Source organism: Notechis scutatus, chromosome 16 (assembly GCF_049901735.1).
Source record: "Notechis scutatus isolate UNSWTSFEM ecotype Mainland chromosome 16, rNotScu1.2, whole genome shotgun sequence".
Classification (NCBI taxonomy): Eukaryota; Metazoa; Chordata; class Lepidosauria; order Squamata; family Elapidae; genus Notechis; species Notechis scutatus.
In genome coordinates, this window is record NC_142024.1 from 759,471 (window position 1) to 777,627 (window position 18,157).

Below are 18,157 nucleotides of genomic sequence, written 5' to 3' on the forward strand. Positions count from 1 at the left end.
TTGAGCTGTAACCCACCCAGAGTCATTGAATGACAAATTGATTAAATAAATCAATGAATAAATAAATATTGCCCGTAATAAATATGAAAAATATTGCAATGTGTTTAGACCATAGGACATACTGCCCCTGGTGGAGGACTTGAATGTTACAGGCTAAATAAAGAACTAGGACAAAGCATTGAAAATATAGGACGGTCATATTTCTTCTCCCTGCTGTGCCTGCAGCAGTTCAGTGATCCACCAGGGGGCAGTATGACCCATAGGTTCAGGGAAGGGTGTCACAAAACTAGGGGATGAATAGAAGACTATTATAGTATCCCAAAATAGTTTTATGGGACTTCAACTAGAACTAGAATGGCCTTTTCATTTTTAAATATTTATATCGTACATCTAATAAATAAAACAAATATCCTTTTTTAAGTTTATTGTGCATCTCGGATATTTGTAGAGCAAAACAGCAGTTCATAACAATAATAAACTGACCACAACAAATATTTTGCAGTCCTTTTGAAGTTGAACTGGTGAAAACGCCTTTGCTGGGTGTAATTGCCCCAAGGCACCACCAGAGGGCTGCCGCCTTGAGCTGCAATAGCCCAGAAGAGCCACAGGAGGGCAGCAATCTAATACTGTCTAATAATAAATTCCTCCAGCAGGGAGGGCAGTTCCCAGCCTCATGGGAACCTGCAATTTCAATTGGATAATTTATTTTTAATTTCAGGGCCAGCAGTGAAGCTGCAAAGGGAAAGGCAGACAATTATGGGATGGCAAAGGAGAGCAAACTGGTAAGAAAACCCAAGGATTGCAAAGCAACTAACAAGCCTTAAAGGAGCAACGGGATTCCGCAGGTTTAACTACGTTGTGTGGATGTGTTGCAGAGAAAGAGTGGAATTTGGGGAGGGGGAGATGCTTCCCAGGAGCCTTCCGGGTGGAGCTGGGTGGGGGTCTCCAAATGTGGCCCCTTTAAGACTTGTGGACTTCAACTCCCAGGATTCCCCAGGGGGAAGCCTTAACGCCCGTGTTTGGAGAGCCCTGGAGTCTGGGGGGGAGGGGGCCTCTGAGACCCAGGCCCGCTTTCAGCCCCCCCTTCTCCCTGCTGGAGGAAATGGGAAGGAGGTCTTTGGGCTCATCCCCCCCCTCCCCTTCCAGCTGCAGGGAGAAAACTGCAAACCCAGCCCCATAGCAAAGGCCTCCCCTCCCTGAGGGGGGGGGTCCGGCCGGCCTGCCTGCCGTGCAAGGGGGGGGTGGGCTGCAAGGCAGAGGGCCCCTCCCTTGTTGCTCCTGGCCAGCTGCCAAGCTTCCCCTCCTGTTTGGCTTGGCAGAGGCCGGGCGCTCGGATCAGCAGCTTCTCTCCTTCCAGAATCGGCTCAGGGGAGGGGGAGTTTGGGGGGTCTCTGCCCACCTGGGATGAGGAGAGGAAACCAGAGCTGGGAAGTCTTCAGCCACAATCCGCCCTCCAGACGTTTTTGGCTGGGGAGGGAACGGGTTCGAATCCCACCACTCAAAAGGCGCTCAGCTGAGAACAGGGCAGCCCTGAGCTTCCTCCCACCTGAACTCCAGCTCCCATCATCCCCAATGACTGGATTCTACCCACCAGCCTCCCCCAGGACAGAAAACGCAACTTAATACGACCCCAACGGAGCCCAACGTTTCCGCTGCTCAGTGAGACAGTCGTGATGCGAGTTTTGCTCCGTTTTATGACCTTTCCTGTCACTGTCATTAAGTGAATCACTGCAGTTGTGAAGTTAGTCACCCAGTCGTTAAGCGGATCTGGCTCCCCCACTGACTTTGTGGGTCAGAAGGTCGCAAGAGGGGATCAAATGCGACTGTCGTAAGTCCGTGCCAGTTGCCGAACCTCTGGGTTTGGGTCATGTGACCCTGGGGAATGCCGCAACGGTCGTTAAGTGTGAAAAGCGGCCCTAAGTGGCTTTTGTCAGCACCGTTGTGACTTCAAATGGTCACTAAACGAACCGTTGTAACTCGAGAACCACCTGCAATATCGCTTTGTGTGATTCTCCAGCAAAGTAACAAAGGAGAGTAACAAACTTTCAAATAATCAAAAAATGGGTGTTTTTTAAAAAAAACACTATAATAAAGTAACAAACTAACCCTGATTTTGGGGGGGGCTGTTCCCTTGGATTTACCTATCCGAGCTTAGTGCCCCCCTTGTTATTTCTCTCCTTGCAGCCCCCTCCTCAAAGAGGCCCATATCCCCCTCTTAACTTGGGAGGGGGCTGGATTAAAAGGGGAGGGGGGGTCAGCAATCCAAAGAGGGATCCTGAGGTTGCTATTTGCTGGATGGTGGGGAGAGCTAAGAGTCCCTTTATTCACTTAAAGACCTCTTTTGGGTCTGGGGGCGGCAAAGTCCAGCCCAGGAATGCAGGCATCCCAGCAGGGTTGTGGAAAGAGAAGCCCCCACTCCCCCCCCCCTCAGCCTCTTCTTAGATGCTCTGCAAAATCTGGAGATGCAAGGGGGGTGACTGCCCTTGACTGGCCCCTCCCACCCAGAATTCACCCCCCACCCCCTGTGTTTTCTTGGCTGCAACCCTCCTGCCCTTTCCCCCTTCTCCTGTACAGTAGGAAGCTTCCAAAGTGTTTTGAAAAGGGGGGGCAAAGAGGAAGACACCCTGCCAAGCTGAGGGAGGGGGTGTGTGTGTGTGTGGAGAGAGAGAGAGAGAGAGAGAAAGGGGGAGAGAGAATAAGAGAAAGAACGAGCGAAAGAGAAAAGAAAGACTGAAAGAGTAAAAGAGAGAGAAAGAAAGAAAGGAAAGAGAGAAAGAGAAACAGACAGAAAGAGAAAATTGTTGGAAGAGACAAAAGAGAAAAAGGAGTGAGAAAACAGAAGTGAAAAAGAAACGACCTTCCACTCTTAAAAAGATTTTGCAAAGTTTCCTGATTTTTTTTTCCTGCAAAGGAAAAGATTTTTCCTCTGTGCCCCCACTCCTTTCTAAAAAAAAAAAAAAGACCCTCTTGAGGGATCTACCCAGATCTCCAAGCGGACCCAGAAGGAACCGTCCTCCAACCCGGAAGATTTGAACTAACCACCCAGCGAAAGGGGGGACACCCAGAAGTGAGGGAGGGGGACAATAGATGTACCACCATCCTACCTTCAGCCCAGAGGGGCCAAACCCCCCACCAGCCGCTCTTCCACCGCCACCCCTCCCTCCCCCCAAAAAGCCCTGAACGGATGAATGTTTGAGGGGGCAAAAATAACAAGACCTCCCTCCCTGCCCCCCTCTTTGCAAAGAGCCCCTCCTCCTCCCGTGAAGGTACCTGGGCCCCTTATTTCTTATTTCTTCCCTTGACTTCTTGAACTCCAGAAGGCGGGGTGGGGGGGCGTGGGAAGGGAGGGGTCGGAAGGAGAAATAGAGTTTGGAAAAATGTGCCCGTTTGGGGAAACTTGCCGGCGACCCCTCCTCTTGCTCTGCAGGTCAGTCTCTGGAGGAAACCTGGGGGGGCGAGGGGGTCTCTCCTCTCTCTCTGCAGAGGGGGGCCCTTTGCAACAGAGGAGGCTGCTGCGGGCTTTGGCGGGGCTACCCGGCTTGGCTTTGGGTGGGGGTCTTTTCTCTGCCCCCCGCCAGAGAGGAGGGAGGAGGAGGAGGAGAAAGAGGAAGGCTGGGGGGGCGCCCCTTTTCCTTTGCAGACGGCTGGCGGCGGAGTGGTGGCAACTGGCAAAAAGCGAGCGTGTCTATTCGCCTAGGAAGTCTCGCCTTTTTTTTTTTTTCCCTAAATAAATAAAACGCCGGGCGATTCAAAAACCGCGATCGGGGGATCGAGAGAGAGAAAGCAGATCCAAAAAAAAAAAAAAAAGCCATGCTGATCCAAGAGCCCCTTTTTGGCGCAGCCTTCCGGCCAGGACCGATCCCAAAGCAATAAGAGGCGATGGCTAAGAAGAGCGAGGTGGACCTTCTTCTTCCTTTGGGGTTCAGCCTGCTTGGGGGGCGGCCTGGCGCGGTGGGGAGAGCCCCCCTGTCCTCCCCCCGGCGGGGTCTCTGGGCTGGCTGGTCCCCCCCCCCCCAGATCTGCAGAATATGGCGTCCCCGACCGGTTTTAAAAATAACACTGGCTGCCATTTTTTTGCGCTCTTTTGTCTGCAAATTTTCATCAAAACTGGCCCGGCCGGGGGGAGCGAGGGGAGGAGGGCCGGGAGCGGGGAAAGGGGGCGCCGGGAGGGATCTTTTTTTTTTCCTTCCCAAAGGGGAAAAAAAATCGGATTTATTTTATTTTTGTTTTGCAATTGGCGGCGGAGTTCGCCCTGCTCCGCTTTGGCATCGGGATTTCCTCGCGGGGGGGTGCAGACCTCGGGGCTTGGGGGGCAACCGGGCCCGAGCCGGCGATGTAAAAAAGGGGCCGAGGCGGCGAGCAGCCCCCCCACCCACCCACCCCCGCTGCCGCCTCTGGAATTCCGCCTCTTTCTTTCCACGCGTGTCGCGGAGGGCGCGGGGAACCGAACCCGCGGTCGAGGCAAAGGAGAGCCGGAATCTCGGGCAGAGGAAAGGAAAAAAAAAAACCACAGGAAATGCAAAATGTATCTTTTCGGGTAGTTGGTTGGCTGGGTGTTTATTTATTTATTTATTTTCCTCCTTCCTTGCTCCAAAATGGTGGGAATCCGTTTCTCTTTTCTTCCTTTCTTCCTGCGAAAAGAGCGAGCTCTCCCTTGAAGGAGGATGCCACGTTTGCTGAGGAATAACCGGGGAACTTGGCACGGTTCGTGGGGAGGGGGGGTTGCACGGGGGGGGGGGGCGAGAGCTTTACAAACGGGGGGGATTTTGCCTCCCCGGTGTGGGCTGTGTTGTGTTGGGGTTTCCTGCGCTTTTCGCGGATTTTCTGACTTTGGAAGAAGTGTTGGCCTTTGTGTTAAATAGATATATGTGGATATGTATTTATGGAGAGGCTTCGTTCGCCTTTTTCCCCTCTACTTATGCGATCCCTGGTGTATATCGGAGTTTGTTTGCCTGGGATGGCAGGAAAGGGGGTCCAGCAGGAATTTCTTGGGGTGGGGGCAGAGGGGAGGGGCTAGGATGATCTCTGTGTGTGTGTGTGTATGTGCAGTAGCTATTTGGGGGAAGTGCTGGAAATGCTTTTTTTCCACTGCCTGCATGGAATCTCCAGGAGGTGTTGTTTGTGTGTTGCCTTTGTGTTATTTTCCAGCAGTTTGGGGCAGCCTGGGTGGGTGGGTGGGTGGGGGGTCTCCATCCATAATCTGAAATTGTGCTTGGTGTCCTTAGCCGCCAACTCCAGATAAAACTTTGGGGTCTGGGGTCCTGCCGCTCCAGGCCTTGGGGGGGGAGGGGGGGGATGTTCTCGGTTTAGGCCTGTTTGGGTGGCTGGGAAGGAAGGGGGCAAAACGTCAATCTGAAATCCCCTACAACACAGGTAGTTCTCAACTTACAGCGGTTCATTTGGTGACTGAAGTTACAATGACCCTGAAAAAAGGGACCTAGGACCATCACGGGATCAAAATGCAGACGTTTGGCAACTGACTCATATTTATGACGGTTGCGTTGTCCTGGGGTCGCATGGTCCCCTTTTGCGACCTTCTGACCGGGTTCCTGACTGAACAGTGGCAGAGATTCACTTAACAACAGTGGCCAGAAAGGTCGTAAAAAGGGCCAAAAGTCACTTAATGACGGCATTGTTTAGCAACGGGAATTTCAGGGTCCGTTGTGGCCATAACTCGAGGACTGCCTGTCATTGCAGGTGTTTTCCCTTTGGAGAGGAGTGGGGTTTGGTGAGCTGCGAGTGGCACAATTTGGGGGGGAGGCTTCAACAAGGCGTGGGGGAGGGGGCAGAGGGACCCCTCGCTTGCCCTAATCATGATTGCTGAGTTGTTAAGCTGTGTTTTGGGGCTAAAATGTGGCTTTGTGTCTGGAGAGGTTGGGTTTGAGTCACGCCACCCTCCAAGCTCTCCCTTCGAGAGAAGGTTGGGTGGCCATTTGTCCGGGGTGGTAGTAGGGCTCCTGATGTAAGGGGGCAGGACTAGATGACCTCCAAGATCCCTTTGAGCCCTAGGACTAAAGAGGGACCCCCCACATGCTGAAATTGGGGCACGTGGAAAGTCAACTGGCTGGGAAATGGGAGGGCTGCGACAGAGGCCCGAAGTTCTGCCTCCCTGTCAGACCTTCTTTTCAGCCAGCTTGAGTCCCACACCCCTCCGTGAAGGACCACTAGCTGCTCCAAATGTGGAACCAAGTGAGTTTTCCCACCTCCTCTGCACTGAGGGCTCTCCGTCCTTGGCAACTTTAAGCCTTTGTGGACTTCCACTCCCAGAATCCCTCAGACACCCATGCCTGTTTCTTTTCTTCCACTGTCTAGAGCGGAGAGATTGCAGAGAAAGGGACCGCCAGAGAGTAAGTAGGCACACAATGGGAATACGTATCCAAAGGATGCCTTATTGCCAGGGAATTCTGGGCGTTGAAGTCCATCCATCTTAACGTTTCCCAAGTTTGGAGAGCCCTGTCTTAAAAAGTTTTTCAGGTATTTGGTTCCATTTTATTCAGTTTTATATTGTTTGAGGGAACTTATCGTAGATTTAGAGAGAGCCTTTATCAGACCAAAGGCCTCTCTACACAAACACAATTTTCTTGGGTCTCCTACATCTGGCCTTCACCTGTAGCCTTGAGGACTAGAACCTTTACAGTTGTCGTTACTAATTTGACTCGGCCCGAATGGCAATTATGTCAGCAACTTGTGGCAGTGAGTTCCCCAGGCCGGCCATCTATCTGCCTTGTACCTGACAAAATAAGTCAACAGCTCCCTAAGATGGAAGGGGCGGGGGGGAAACCCTGGAGAAATATCTAAATATGTACATTTGAAAAAGACTTTCCCCTAAAATATACCTAGTGGGATCTCTGATTTTCGTTTGGAGAAATGCAGGGTCCAGTTTTTAATATCAGAAAACTACAGTCTTGAGGGCTTTGCAGTTTTTTGTTAGATAAATTGAGGGTTTTCCACCACCACCCCCGCCCAACACCGATCTGTTTGAGTCTTTTGTTTTCCCAACTTTCCAGCAAAGTTAGAAATGTGAATTTTAGGGGATTTTTCTCTCCCTCCTGTGGCCTTAAATCAAAGGAAATGTATTTGATTTTGCTCGCTTATTTAATTTTTTTAATGAAGCAAAGCAAACATTTTAAAATGTCAGGTCTGCTAAACTCGCATCTGAAATGTTTTGAAAATCCAAGTTAGTTTGAAACTTTTAAACAGGGAAAAATATAAATAACAAAAGCTCCTTGCTGTATGTGCTACAGTTTATTTGTATTTGAAAACATGGTTTGTTTGTGGTTCAGTGTGTTTTGTAAACGGATTGTGGTTAAAAGCAAATAACTCCTTAGCATATTGAGTCAAGCGCTGAGATTTATAAAGCAGAATTTGTGGTGTAATATAATAGGTGAATCCAGCTCATGTTGGACTATTCAATAGACCATGATTAATAGAAATCATGGTGTGTTTTGGCCAGAAACTAGAATTAAACCACAGTTTCCAGCAATAAAAAAGGTTGTACATTACAGTCACATAACTTTGTGACTCTGCAAATATCCATAAATGCGGGCTGGTTGTCGAATGTTGAAAATGCAATCACCTGACTGGAGAGATGGCCGTTACAACTTTAAAACCAGGTTGTAAGTAGCACTGGGTAAGGCCTGTCATAACTTGGAACGGTCACTAAGTGAGGACTACCTGCAAGCGGCTCCTTACTTCAGCTGTTGCTTTCAGTTTTGACAGCTTCTGTGGCACCTGAGGAGGTTGTTTTATTGTGATGCTGGAGGGGAATAGAAAACCACACTGTGTGTGTTGGGAACAGAACTGTAGTGTTGTGAGGATGCGATAGAAGGGTTGTGCTTTATTTTAAGAATAGAAGGATTTGTCAATTTTTGTGAATTTTTCCCTTCTTGATGGGAAAAGTAGCTTCTGAGTGTTGAAAGCCAGCCCAAATAAAATTCCTTCCTTCCTTCTTTCCTTCCTTCCTTCTTTCCTTCCTCTATTTTGTCCTTCCTTCCTTCCTTCCTTCCTTCCTTCCTTCCTTCCTTCCTTCCTTCCTTCCTTCCTTCCTTCCTTCCTTCCCTTCCTTTCTGCATTTTTGCTTTTTTCTTTCACTTCTCCCTTCTCTTTATTGGAAGCCGGAAGCCTCGGGGTGCATCCCGCCTCCCCTAGTGCAGAACCCCCCCGTTCTTTCCGAGCACAGCTGGCCCAGGTTAACCAGGTTCAGTGGATTAGGTGACTGGAGCAGGCCGTGAGGTTTCCCCAGAGAGGTTGGATCAAGAATGGCTTCTGGGCGTCTTCCCAGGCGCCCTTTGGCTCTTCTGAGGTAGACTGCCCCTCCACAGGAGGCTCCACCCTCCCGCCCAGGGCCACGCTCAGTGCTCGGCCGCTGCTTCCATGTGAACCATTTCTTATTTCTCTTTGTTTCAGCCAGTCGAGAGGCCGGGCGGCCTCCCAGGCACAGCCTCCCCCTGCCAGGGGCCGTAGCTTGTATTAACTGCAGTGGGGTAGGATCTGGCGGAGGCCGGGCAGCCCCCCCGGCCTGAGCCCAGCGGCCGGTGCTGGTCCCTGCCTGCACCAGAAGGGACGGTTTGGAGTCACAGCAACACCCTTCTTGCCAGGGTTCAAGATACCCCGTGAGTACCCAGCTCCGGTTAACGTCTTCCCTTCTTGCAGGGCTGCGATCGGACCCTGCAGCGCCCCAGCAGTGGCCAGGCCTGTCCATCCACCTCTCCACCCCGGCCTGCCTCCTGCCTCCTTCCCCAGGCGGCTGGGACTTCATGTCCTATCCCCGCTTTCCTGGCTCAGGGCTACGGAGGAAGCAGGGGGTCCGAGAATACGCCTGCGGCTCCTCCTTTCCAAGGGGGATACGTGCCCCCTTCTGGTTCTGGGACCCCCTGGTACCCAGGGGTGATTTTATCTGGCTTCTGACGGTCACTTGGAGGGATTGCAAACCTGGGTTGAAAAGGTGAGGGCTCCTTGGTGGCTCTCTGAGCTTGGTGGTTTCCTTGCAGACGTCTCGTGACCCAGCTAGGTAACACCATCAGTGCTAGAAGGGAGTAAGGTTTGCAGAGAGGAGGAGGAGAAATGTGGGGTCCTGGGTGCTCTCTGACCTTGGCTGTCTTCTTGCAGACGTTTCGTGACCCAGCTAGGTAACACCATCAGTGCTAGAAGGGAGTAAGGTTTGCAGAGAGGAGGAGGAGGAGGAATGTGGGGTCCTGGGTGCTCTCTGACCTTGGCTGTCTTCTTGCAGACGTTTCGTGACCCAGCTAGGCAACACCATCAGTGCTAGAAGGGAGTAAGGGTTTGCAGAGGGGAAGATGGGGAGCGGGGAAGGAAGAGGAGGACTGTGGGGTCCTTGGTTGCTCTCTGAGTATTGTTGCTTTCTTGCAGGCGTTTCATGGCCGAACTCAGTAATAATTATCAGGAGGGTGTTTGCTTTCTTTTTAAACTCCATCCTTCCTTTTTTTTTCTTTGCCACCTCACATGATTCTTCACCCCAACCATCCCAGTTAAGTTAAGACCCTTAAAAAATAAGTGACCAGGATGCATCTGTGTGACTCAGATGCTGGGCAGTTTGACCAATCGTGATTCAAAGAAGGCTTGATGCTGAACCTCTGGGGTGGGACCCAAAGTGGAGCTGGATTCACACCGACTTTGTGGGCGATGGGCGGATCTTGCGGGGGAATCAAGGAAAGATTTTTGGCAGAAAAGATAGCAAGAAAGAGGAAAGCATGAAAGAGAGAGAGAGAGAGAGAGAGGTTGACATCCGGATGCGTCTTGGTTTAGATACATATAAGACGAAGTCGTGAGAAATTCTGGCAGGATTTCAGGGTTTTGCTACAATGTCCCACCACAATAAAAATTGACATAAACTATGGTACAAATCGCATCACCTTTTCCCTGCATTTGCTACTAGTCCTGTTAACAACAATGTTGTCATTTCCAACCCCAAACAACCAAAATTTCTTTGCCGTCCTTTAAAATGAGGTTTCTCTCTGGCTGTGGTGGCTGATTTGAAGTGTGTTTTCTCAGTCTAAATTATTTGTGTCGTTTAATCCACAAGCGCTGCAATCCTCTCTGCTGGATGGTTTGTTATTGTTGTTTATTATTGCTGGAGATTGCTTAGGAGTTTTGGATGGACGTCGCAGCTTATCAGTAACTCCAGAACGGGAAAAATTTCCCAACGGGTCAAAAAGAAAGGAAAGAAAAAGCCATTTCTTCCTTGTGGTTTCGTGTTCCAGTTTTCCCCTGCCTTGAATTTACCACCACCAAGGCAAAGTGTGAAAGGTTTAAAAGTGGGTCCAAATTAAAGCCAACCCTTTGTTTTGTGGGCGTGTTTTAAAAATATATTTTTTAAGTTATCCGCAAGTATTAAACTTTGGTGGAGATTGAAAGATTTTGAGTCTGTGTTTATTTTTGATGGGAGTTTTTTTTCCCAGTCCCTCCCAACTCCACCAGTAAAAACAAACAAACAGTCCTTTTATCCATTCAGGGACCAGGATTTGCGGGTGCCACAAATTTGGGGGTGCTGGCAAGCCTTCAGTCAAGAGTTTGGCTGGTCTCCAATCTGGTCTCTTTGGATTTAAGTGGGAGTCTCTGTGAGGTTCCTCTCTTGCTTTTCTACCTGAAACTGGGTTTAAAAGAGGCTTGTGGTCTTAACCGGTCTTCCAAAAATATAATTTAGCTGCTTCTCTTGCTCCAAAACCAGAAAGCCCTCAACTTACAACTAAAATGGAGCCAGAATGTATGTTGCTAGGTGACTCAGTTGTGTCAAGTTAGTTTTGCCCCATTTTACGACCTTTCTCGGCACCGTTGTTAAGTGAATCACGGCAGTCGTTCAGCTAGTCACATAGTTGCTGAATGAATCTGGCTTCCTCCTCAACTCTAATGGTCTGAAGGTCGCAAAAGGGGCACTGCGGCCATCATAAATACGAGTCGGTTGCCAGGCATCCACATTTTGAGACCAGGAGGCTGCAGCCGTCATCAGTGTGAAAAGCCAACCCCAAGTCCCTTTTTTTTCAGTGCCGTTATAACTTTGGTCACTAAATGAATTGTTGTAAGTCGAGGACTAACCGAAGAGCGACGGGGGGGGGGGGAGCAGAATTTCCAGGGCTCTTCAACTGTTTTTCCCCCCTGCGGTTTATTTTTCTGTTTGGGGGTTTATTTGGGCTTCTGCTGAGCTCCTCCCTCTTTTCTGCAGCCCCCCCGGGGGGTTTTGGGGGAGGAAAAGGGACCCCGGGGATGCAGGAGAACATCTGGCCTGACCCATCCTCCCCTCTTCCCTCCCCTTTTCTCTCCAGAATGGCGGAGCCGCGCTTTAACAACACCTATTTTTGGCCACCGCCTCCCACCATGCCCAGTCAGGTAAGAACTGCGACGTCCGGTTACTGGTTAGATTTCTCCCCCTCCTCAAAAGTTTCTAGCCCTCAAGAACCAAAGTTCACACGGCAGGTCCTTCCTTCCTTCCTTCCTTTCTCTCTTTTATAATTTGTGTTTTTTATGTTCTTCTAAAAATTTTAATTACATACATTTTAAGAAAGAGGAGGAGCAGCCCCTGCCTTAATTATATTACTTTCAGCCATCCTGGTGTCGGTTAGAAAAAGGGCTATTTTCCCCCCTCAAATCATCGTCCAAATTCCATTAATTTTGAGGCAATGGGAGGCAGGTAACGGATGAAGATTCACGGTCCTGGTGCCGTCCTCTTCTTCGGGAAAGCTTTCTCCTGCTACGCTATCCAAGATCTCCTAGTGGCCTCCACTCCAAGACGAACTGGTCTGACTCCACTTAGCTCTGAAGTCCAGATGAAGTTTGGGCAGAAATGCCTCAGTTCCATTGAATCAGGATTAGGCCACAGTTTTTTCCACTGTTGGTCCTTAAATATGCCTTGGCTGCTGCTATCGAGTGCCTGAATTGCAGGGATGTTTGAAGGTCATCTAGCCTGACCCCCCTGTTCCTTGGCCTCCTGTCGCTTTTAAGCCACGATTGTCGGTCGTTCTCCGTGGGTCATTCTCTTCCCTTCTGTCCCCAGCTGGACAATCTAGTCCTGATCAACAAAATCAAGGAGCAGCTCATGGCGGAGAAGATCCGTCCCCATCATCTGCCGCCTACCTCAGTGTCTTCCCAGCAGCCCCTGCTGGTGCCTCCCTCTCCCGCGGAGAGCAGCCCGTCGATCATGTCCATTCCTAAGCTCCAGCAAGTCCCGGGGCTTCACCCCCAGGCGGTGCCCCAGCCGGACGTGGCCCTCCACGCGCGTCCTGCCACCAGCACCGTCACAGGTAGGGAAAACAAAAGGGCTTGGGTGCTAGTTCTCATGGTCTCGGGGGAAACCAAGGCTAAAGGGGAGAGAGCTGTAGGCATTCCCCGTCTTACAACCACCGTAACCACCCAGAAAGTTCACCATTGAGGGGTGCAGTCATTAAGCGAGGCATTAAGGGGGCCGCACTGCTTGGTGTTTATAATTTGTTCTCTCTTTTGAAAAACGATTGAGAGAGGAGGGCCGGGCTGAATGTAGACGCTCCTTCCTCTTCCTCCGGTGCAGGATTTTGCTTAGCCTTTTCTCCCTGACTTCCAGGTTTGGGGCTGGGGTCCCGCACTCCTGCTGTCAGCACTTCCGAATCCAGTACGGGGACGGGGACCAGCACCCCCTCCACGCCCACCTCCTCCAGCCAGAGCCACCTCATTGCCTCCTCGCCCACCCTCATTTCGGGCATCACCAGCCCTCCGCTGCTGGACTCCATCAAGACAATCCAGGGCCACAGCCTGCTGGGGGCGCCCAAGAGCGAACGAGGCCGCAAGAAGATCAAGGCCGAGAACCCCTCGGGGCCCCCGGTCCTCGTGGTCCCCTATCCCATTTTAGCCTCGGGCGACATCGGCAAAGAAGGGAAGACATACAGGTGGGTCAAGGAAACGGGGCTCCCAGCCTTCGCGGGCTCCCCTTGAAATCAACGGCGGTTCACGGTAGACAGCGAATGCCACGTTTAGCTTCCGAAGCCACGTGGGAAACGGTGGTGCTTAAATTTCCATGTCCTACCCAGCACTTTTGGGTTTGATTAAGGGCTGCCCCCACAAAAGGGTTGCTGTCACAGGCGCAACTCATCTCAAACCCAGCACCTGGCATACCTGCCCTCTCTTGCTTCAACTCTTGTGCCTGTGTTGGGGGTTCAGGGGGGGACGCTGCCCGTAAAGAATGGGGTTTTTCACCAAGCCCTGAGGCTCCCAATAGCTTTGTGGCTCTGGCACTCTCTGCATTGCAGAGTCATGCTTGATAATAATGTTGCTGCATCTTGTGGCAGCGAGTTCCAGAGATCAACCTCCAGCTTGTTTTTCTGCCTGGGGCTTCCTTTTACTTTCCGTTCCAAGCCTTGAAATCTGAGCCTCCCATTTTTTGCACCCGGGGGCGGTGCGTTCTCCTCCAGCTCCAAGACTTTCGCCCTCCACCACGGCGCCGGAGTCAAATCCATGCTCTGGGCAGCTCCCCTGAGTTTGGGGCTTGGCGGTGTCCCTAACCCCCCCCTTCCTTGCTCCTCAGGTGTAAAGTCTGCCCGCTCACCTTCTTCACCAAGTCGGAGATGCAGATCCACTCCAAGTCACACACCGAGGCCAAGCCGCATAAGTGCCCCCATTGCTCCAAGTCCTTTGCCAACGCCTCCTACCTGGCACAGCACCTGCGCATCCACCTGGGTGTCAAGCCCTACCACTGTTCCTACTGCGAGAAGTCCTTCCGCCAGCTCTCCCACCTCCAGCAGCACACCAGGTAAGGCTCACCCAGCACGGAGGCCCCGGGGCCCCCTCCCTCATGCGGGGTGGGGCTCCATGGGAAAAGTGGGGTTACAAGGGAGGGGCAGGGTGGCAAGGCCAGAGTAACGCAGCCCTGTGGAATCACAGCCTCTACGCAGCCTGGGCTCTCGTGCCACTGCCCAGGGTGGGCAGCCAGAGGGAAGGGGCGTTTATAGCAACATCTTGTTGCGTTGTAGGGGGTGTGAAGGGATCAATCCCTAGAATTCAGTCCTGAGTTTAAGCACTCTGCGTCATTTTATTAGTTCCTACGTACGTTTACACACCATTTCATTGATTATTTATATGTTGGGCCAAAAAAGGCTTCCATTCTCCACTGGGACCATTTAAAATCAGTGATGCTGAAAGGTTTGGACTGGGGTGCTTCAAAAAGTTTTTTAAAATGCCTAACTTGACTCTGTTGGCATGTCACACACACACACACACACACACACACATAAATCACACAAAAGAGAAGCAATTCTTTAAGAATCCACTGTATTTTTTAAAAACACAGTCCAGTTGTCGACAATGCCTGGGATCTGCTGCAGGTCCCTTACTTTCAGGTGGGGGTTCTTTCTCTGTTGAAGGCCACTCTGGGTTGCACAAGGTTTTGGTTGCTGAAGTGGCTTTGGACGATGCTTTTCTGCTGCCTCGGCAGCCCCTGAAAGCCACGTACAGACAATCTCCATAACCCGCATGATTTTTAGGCTCCGGCAGCTCCCCGTGACAGCGCAGTCCAGTCTTTTGCGTCCCCCAAGCCTTGGAAACTCCTGCATGAATGGAGTTTCAAGAATAGTTGTTGGGTGTTGGTGAACGCTGGCGGGTCACCCAAATCTTGTCACCTTTTGTGTCTCAGGTTCTCCATAGAATCTAAATCTTTGTCCCTCAAAGCCACAGCACAGAATGCGAGTCTCGGGGTGGAGGGGGGGCCTCCGCGTGAGCCGTGGCTTTTAGCTGGCGTTTGGAGACGCTTTGTGAAAGGCTTCCCGTGTCTTGCTGCCTTTCAGAATCCACACCGGAGACAGACCGTACAAGTGCCCGCATGCTGGCTGTGAAAAGGCCTTCACGCAGCTCTCTAACCTCCAGGTGAGGGGAGGGATGGGGGAGGCCCAGGTGGAGCGGAGGGAGACGTACGTGGGAAGTCGAGGCCACAACGTGGATGCAGAGCATCCGCTTCCCAGCACATAAGTCAGCTGTGGTTCAGATTGGGTCACTGTAAGCTGGGTGGACTTCAACTCCCAGAATTCCTGTCCTGGCGGGGGGGGGATTCTGGGAGATGAAGTCCACACATCTTGCAGCGGCCAAACTTGAAAAGCATTGACCTAAATCTTTCACTTTGATGTTCCTTTGATTTTCTTTGTAACTGTGAAAGCAGTTGAGGAAGGGAGAGAGATTAGGGACAATTTCCCTGGATCTGTTACGGGGAGTCCTCGGTCTAGGGCCACAACTGAGCCCAAAATTTCCGTTGCTAAGGAATACATTTGTTAAGTGAATTTTGTCCCGTTTTACGACCTTCCCTGCCACACTTACAAAGTGAATCGCTGCCCTTGTTAAGTTAGTAACACAGTTGTTTAGCACAGGGGTCCCCAACCACCGGTCCCGCGGACCGATGCACCGGTCCGTGGAACAACTCTTACCGGGCCGCTGGTTGCTGGCGCCGCCATCTTTTTGGTAAAAAGTGCTTCCGGTGAGCTTTTCCGGGTAGAAAGCTCACCGGAAGCACTTTTTCATCAAAAAGATGGCGGCACCAGCGCTCGTGAGCTTTTCTGGCAGAAAGCCATTTCTGCCGAAAAGCTCACCGAAAGCGCTAGCGCCGCCATCTTTTTGGACGAAAAAGTGCTTCGGTGAGGTCACCGGAAGCACTTTTTCGTCAAAAAGATGGCGGCGCCAGTTGATGCCGCGGTACCGGGCCGCGGCGCCCAGCTGATGCCGGTACTGGGCGCGCAGCGTCAAAAAGGTTGGGGATCCCTGGTTTAGCAAATTCGGCTTCTCCACTGACGTTGCTCGTCGGATGGTCGCAAAAGGAGATCATGGGACCCCGGGACACCGAAACCGTCATAAGTTCATGCCAGTTGCTGAATGTTTGAATTTTGATCACGTGACCCTGGGGATGCTACAACGGTCGTTAGCGGGGGAAACGGCCCTCAGTCCCCCTTTTCAGCACCGTTGTAAATTGGAACAATAACTGAACGGACGGTTGTGTATCAAAATGTCCCGCCTCTTGTTCAGGTTGGGGGGAGGCGGGAAGAAGCGCACGGGAGGCTTCCTGGTAGACTGCCACTGGCCCTGGCGTCTGGCTGCCTCCAGGGGCCGAGGGGGGCCTTGGGATCACCCCGACTCCTCCCCCTTTCCACTCCCCGCAGTCCCACCAACGGCAGCATAACAAAGACAAACCCTACAAGTGTCCCAACTGCTACCGGGCGTACTCGGATTCGGCTTCGCTCCAGATCCACCTCTCGGCGCACGCAATCAAGCACGCCAAGGCCTACTGCTGCAGCATGTGCGGACGAGCGTATACGTCAGTAAGTGAGCCCCTCTCAGCCAGGCTGCGGACGTCGTGGGGAGCAAGAGAGTTGGCGAACCCCAAACCCCCAGGGGGGGGCTAAGTCACGGCTGCCCAGAGCGCCGCCCTTAAACTTGGGGTGGGGCTGCCAGGCACCAGGCGGGAAGGGGCCGAGGTTTGGAGGGCGATTCCCCCAGAGTTTCCACTGCTAAAGCAAACATTGCGAAGTGATGGTTTTGTGCCCCTTTCTTGCCACATTTGTTAAGTCACTGCGGTTTGTAGCACCACTAAGTGGATCGGGCCTCCTCATTGGCTCTGCCCGTCAGAAGGCTGCAAAAGGGGCTCACGTGGCCCCAGGACACTGCAACAGTCGCGAGTGCATGCCAGTTGCCAAGTGTCCCAAGCGTTGACCCAGTGACTGCTGGGGTGCCCCAAGGGTTGTAAGGGTGAAAACGGTCCCTTTTTCCCAGTGGCCGTTAAACAGACCGACGTGGAGGCTGACTTGTGTGCCTGCCGCCTCTTTCCGCAGGAGACGTATCTGATGAAGCACATGTCGAAACACACGGTGGTGGAGCACCTGGTGAACCAGCACTCGCCCCAGAGGACGGAGTCCCCCGGCATCCCCGTTCGGATATCCCTCATCTGAGACGCAGAGAAGCAGCCGCAGCCGCCCCTCCCCCCATTTGTGACGGACCTTCGCAAACGCCCGAAACGAGAAAAGGAGGGAGCAGGACGGACAGACCTTCGGATTATGCAAAACGGCCGCAGGGCTCCCCCTGGGCCGTTTACTCAGATTTCTTGACAGTGTACAGCACACTGTGCTCAGGAGGACCAAGAGACCCCCGCCCCCATACTCCCCTCTGCCCCCCCCCGCCCCTCCCTCACCCCCGAGCAGCCTCGGGCCTGGACTCTGTTTGTGGAGGGACGTGTCCTCGTCGATGTTGGGGACAACCAAAGACGATTCCACAGCACTTTCACCCTCCCTTCCTCGCTTCTCCAGGAGCCCCGTTTTCTGGGATTGCAGTGTCCTGTTTTTTCCTGTGTTCCCTCCCTTTTCTCAATTCGGATCATTTTCCCCCCTCCCCTCCCTCTCCCTCCCCAAAAGAAAACATTGGCGCAGACTTCGGAGCCCTCTCTCACAACGGAGCACACAATTCTCTGGACTCCACCCTGAAGCCATTGTCGGTCTTCTTGGACAAGGACAGTACCGCGAAGTATTTTGGTGCTAAATTGGAAGGAGACCCGACACCCCGGAAGCGTCAAGAGAGGCACAGTCTGGCGGACGCAACAAGGCTGCACGCCAAATGTTGTAAGCCTAGATCCACTCACGGCTGGCTCAGCGTCAGGGAGAATTCATGGGCGGAAAACGGAACCAACCGCTGGTCCTTTTCGAGAGGGGGAAAGTTTGGGGAAGTTTGCAAAACTCAGTGGGGAAAATCCTGTATGCACTGGGGCACCGGGGGGGGGAGGGGGAGGGGGCGGGAGACAACAGAACCAGAGCACTTGTCAGAGTACGTCAGGAACGTCCGCTGCATCAGACACGGGTTTGACACCCTGGTGGCCTGTTGGGACGAGAGCAACCGTTGGACGAGAGCCGTCATGTAGGGGAGACAAGGTTGGCACCTGTGCTGGCAGCAGAAGAGAGGGCCCAGCTCCAGGGGACGTGCACTTGGGGGCGGTTGCCTCCATGCACGTGTTTTAGCCATGCCCAAGCTCCAACTAGGTGGTTGGGATGTTACATTCCCACTGTCTTTGGTCGATGGGCGTGCAACCTGGGCAAGTGAGTCTTTGAGGGGGAGGACAGCAGGGTCCCTTGCTTTGCCATTTCTTCCCCCCAAATCATCAAGTCTCCCACTTTGTGGTCGCCCCAATTCATCTCTAGACCCAAAGACGCATCAA

The 18,157-nt window shown here is 52.3% G+C and overlaps 1 protein-coding gene across 10 annotated transcripts; it reads left to right on the plus strand.

Moving 5' to 3' along the window:
- Positions 1 to 723: 723 nt before the first annotated feature.
- Positions 724 to 17,343, plus strand: ZNF362 (zinc finger protein 362). Of its 10 annotated transcripts, none has more exons than XM_087944457.1 (10): positions 724 to 782; positions 6,313 to 6,347; positions 8,407 to 8,612; positions 11,280 to 11,343; positions 12,008 to 12,254; positions 12,551 to 12,872; positions 13,508 to 13,732; positions 14,763 to 14,841; positions 16,119 to 16,277; positions 16,788 to 17,343. In XM_087944457.1, exons 4-10 carry the CDS (start codon positions 11,281 to 11,283, stop codon positions 16,902 to 16,904), a joined length of 1,212 nt encoding a protein of 403 aa, XP_087800583.1. In that variant the 5' UTR covers positions 724 to 782; positions 6,313 to 6,347; positions 8,407 to 8,612; position 11,280; the 3' UTR covers positions 16,905 to 17,343. The 10 variants fall into 10 exon arrangements, with proteins under 10 accessions (XP_087800583.1, XP_026541348.1, XP_087800579.1 ...); XM_087944454.1 differs by lacking the exon at positions 724 to 782 and adding an exon at positions 4,188 to 4,704; XM_087944455.1 differs by lacking the exon at positions 724 to 782 and adding an exon at positions 5,302 to 5,596.
- The last annotated feature ends 814 nt before the right edge of the window (positions 17,344 to 18,157 follow it).

Bases quoted from the DNA above. Each gene is read 5' to 3' on its own strand.
- ZNF362 (XM_087944452.1), top strand. From the start codon at position 8,757: ATGTCCTATCCCCGCTTTCCTGGCTCAGGGCTACGGAGGAAGCAGGGG. The intron at 13,733-14,762 runs GTAAGGCTCACC...GCTGCCTTTCAG, and splicing joins CACCTCCAGCAGCACACCAG to AATCCACACCGGAGACAGAC. The intron at 14,842-16,118 runs GTGAGGGGAGGG...CACTCCCCGCAG, and splicing joins CGCAGCTCTCTAACCTCCAG to TCCCACCAACGGCAGCATAA.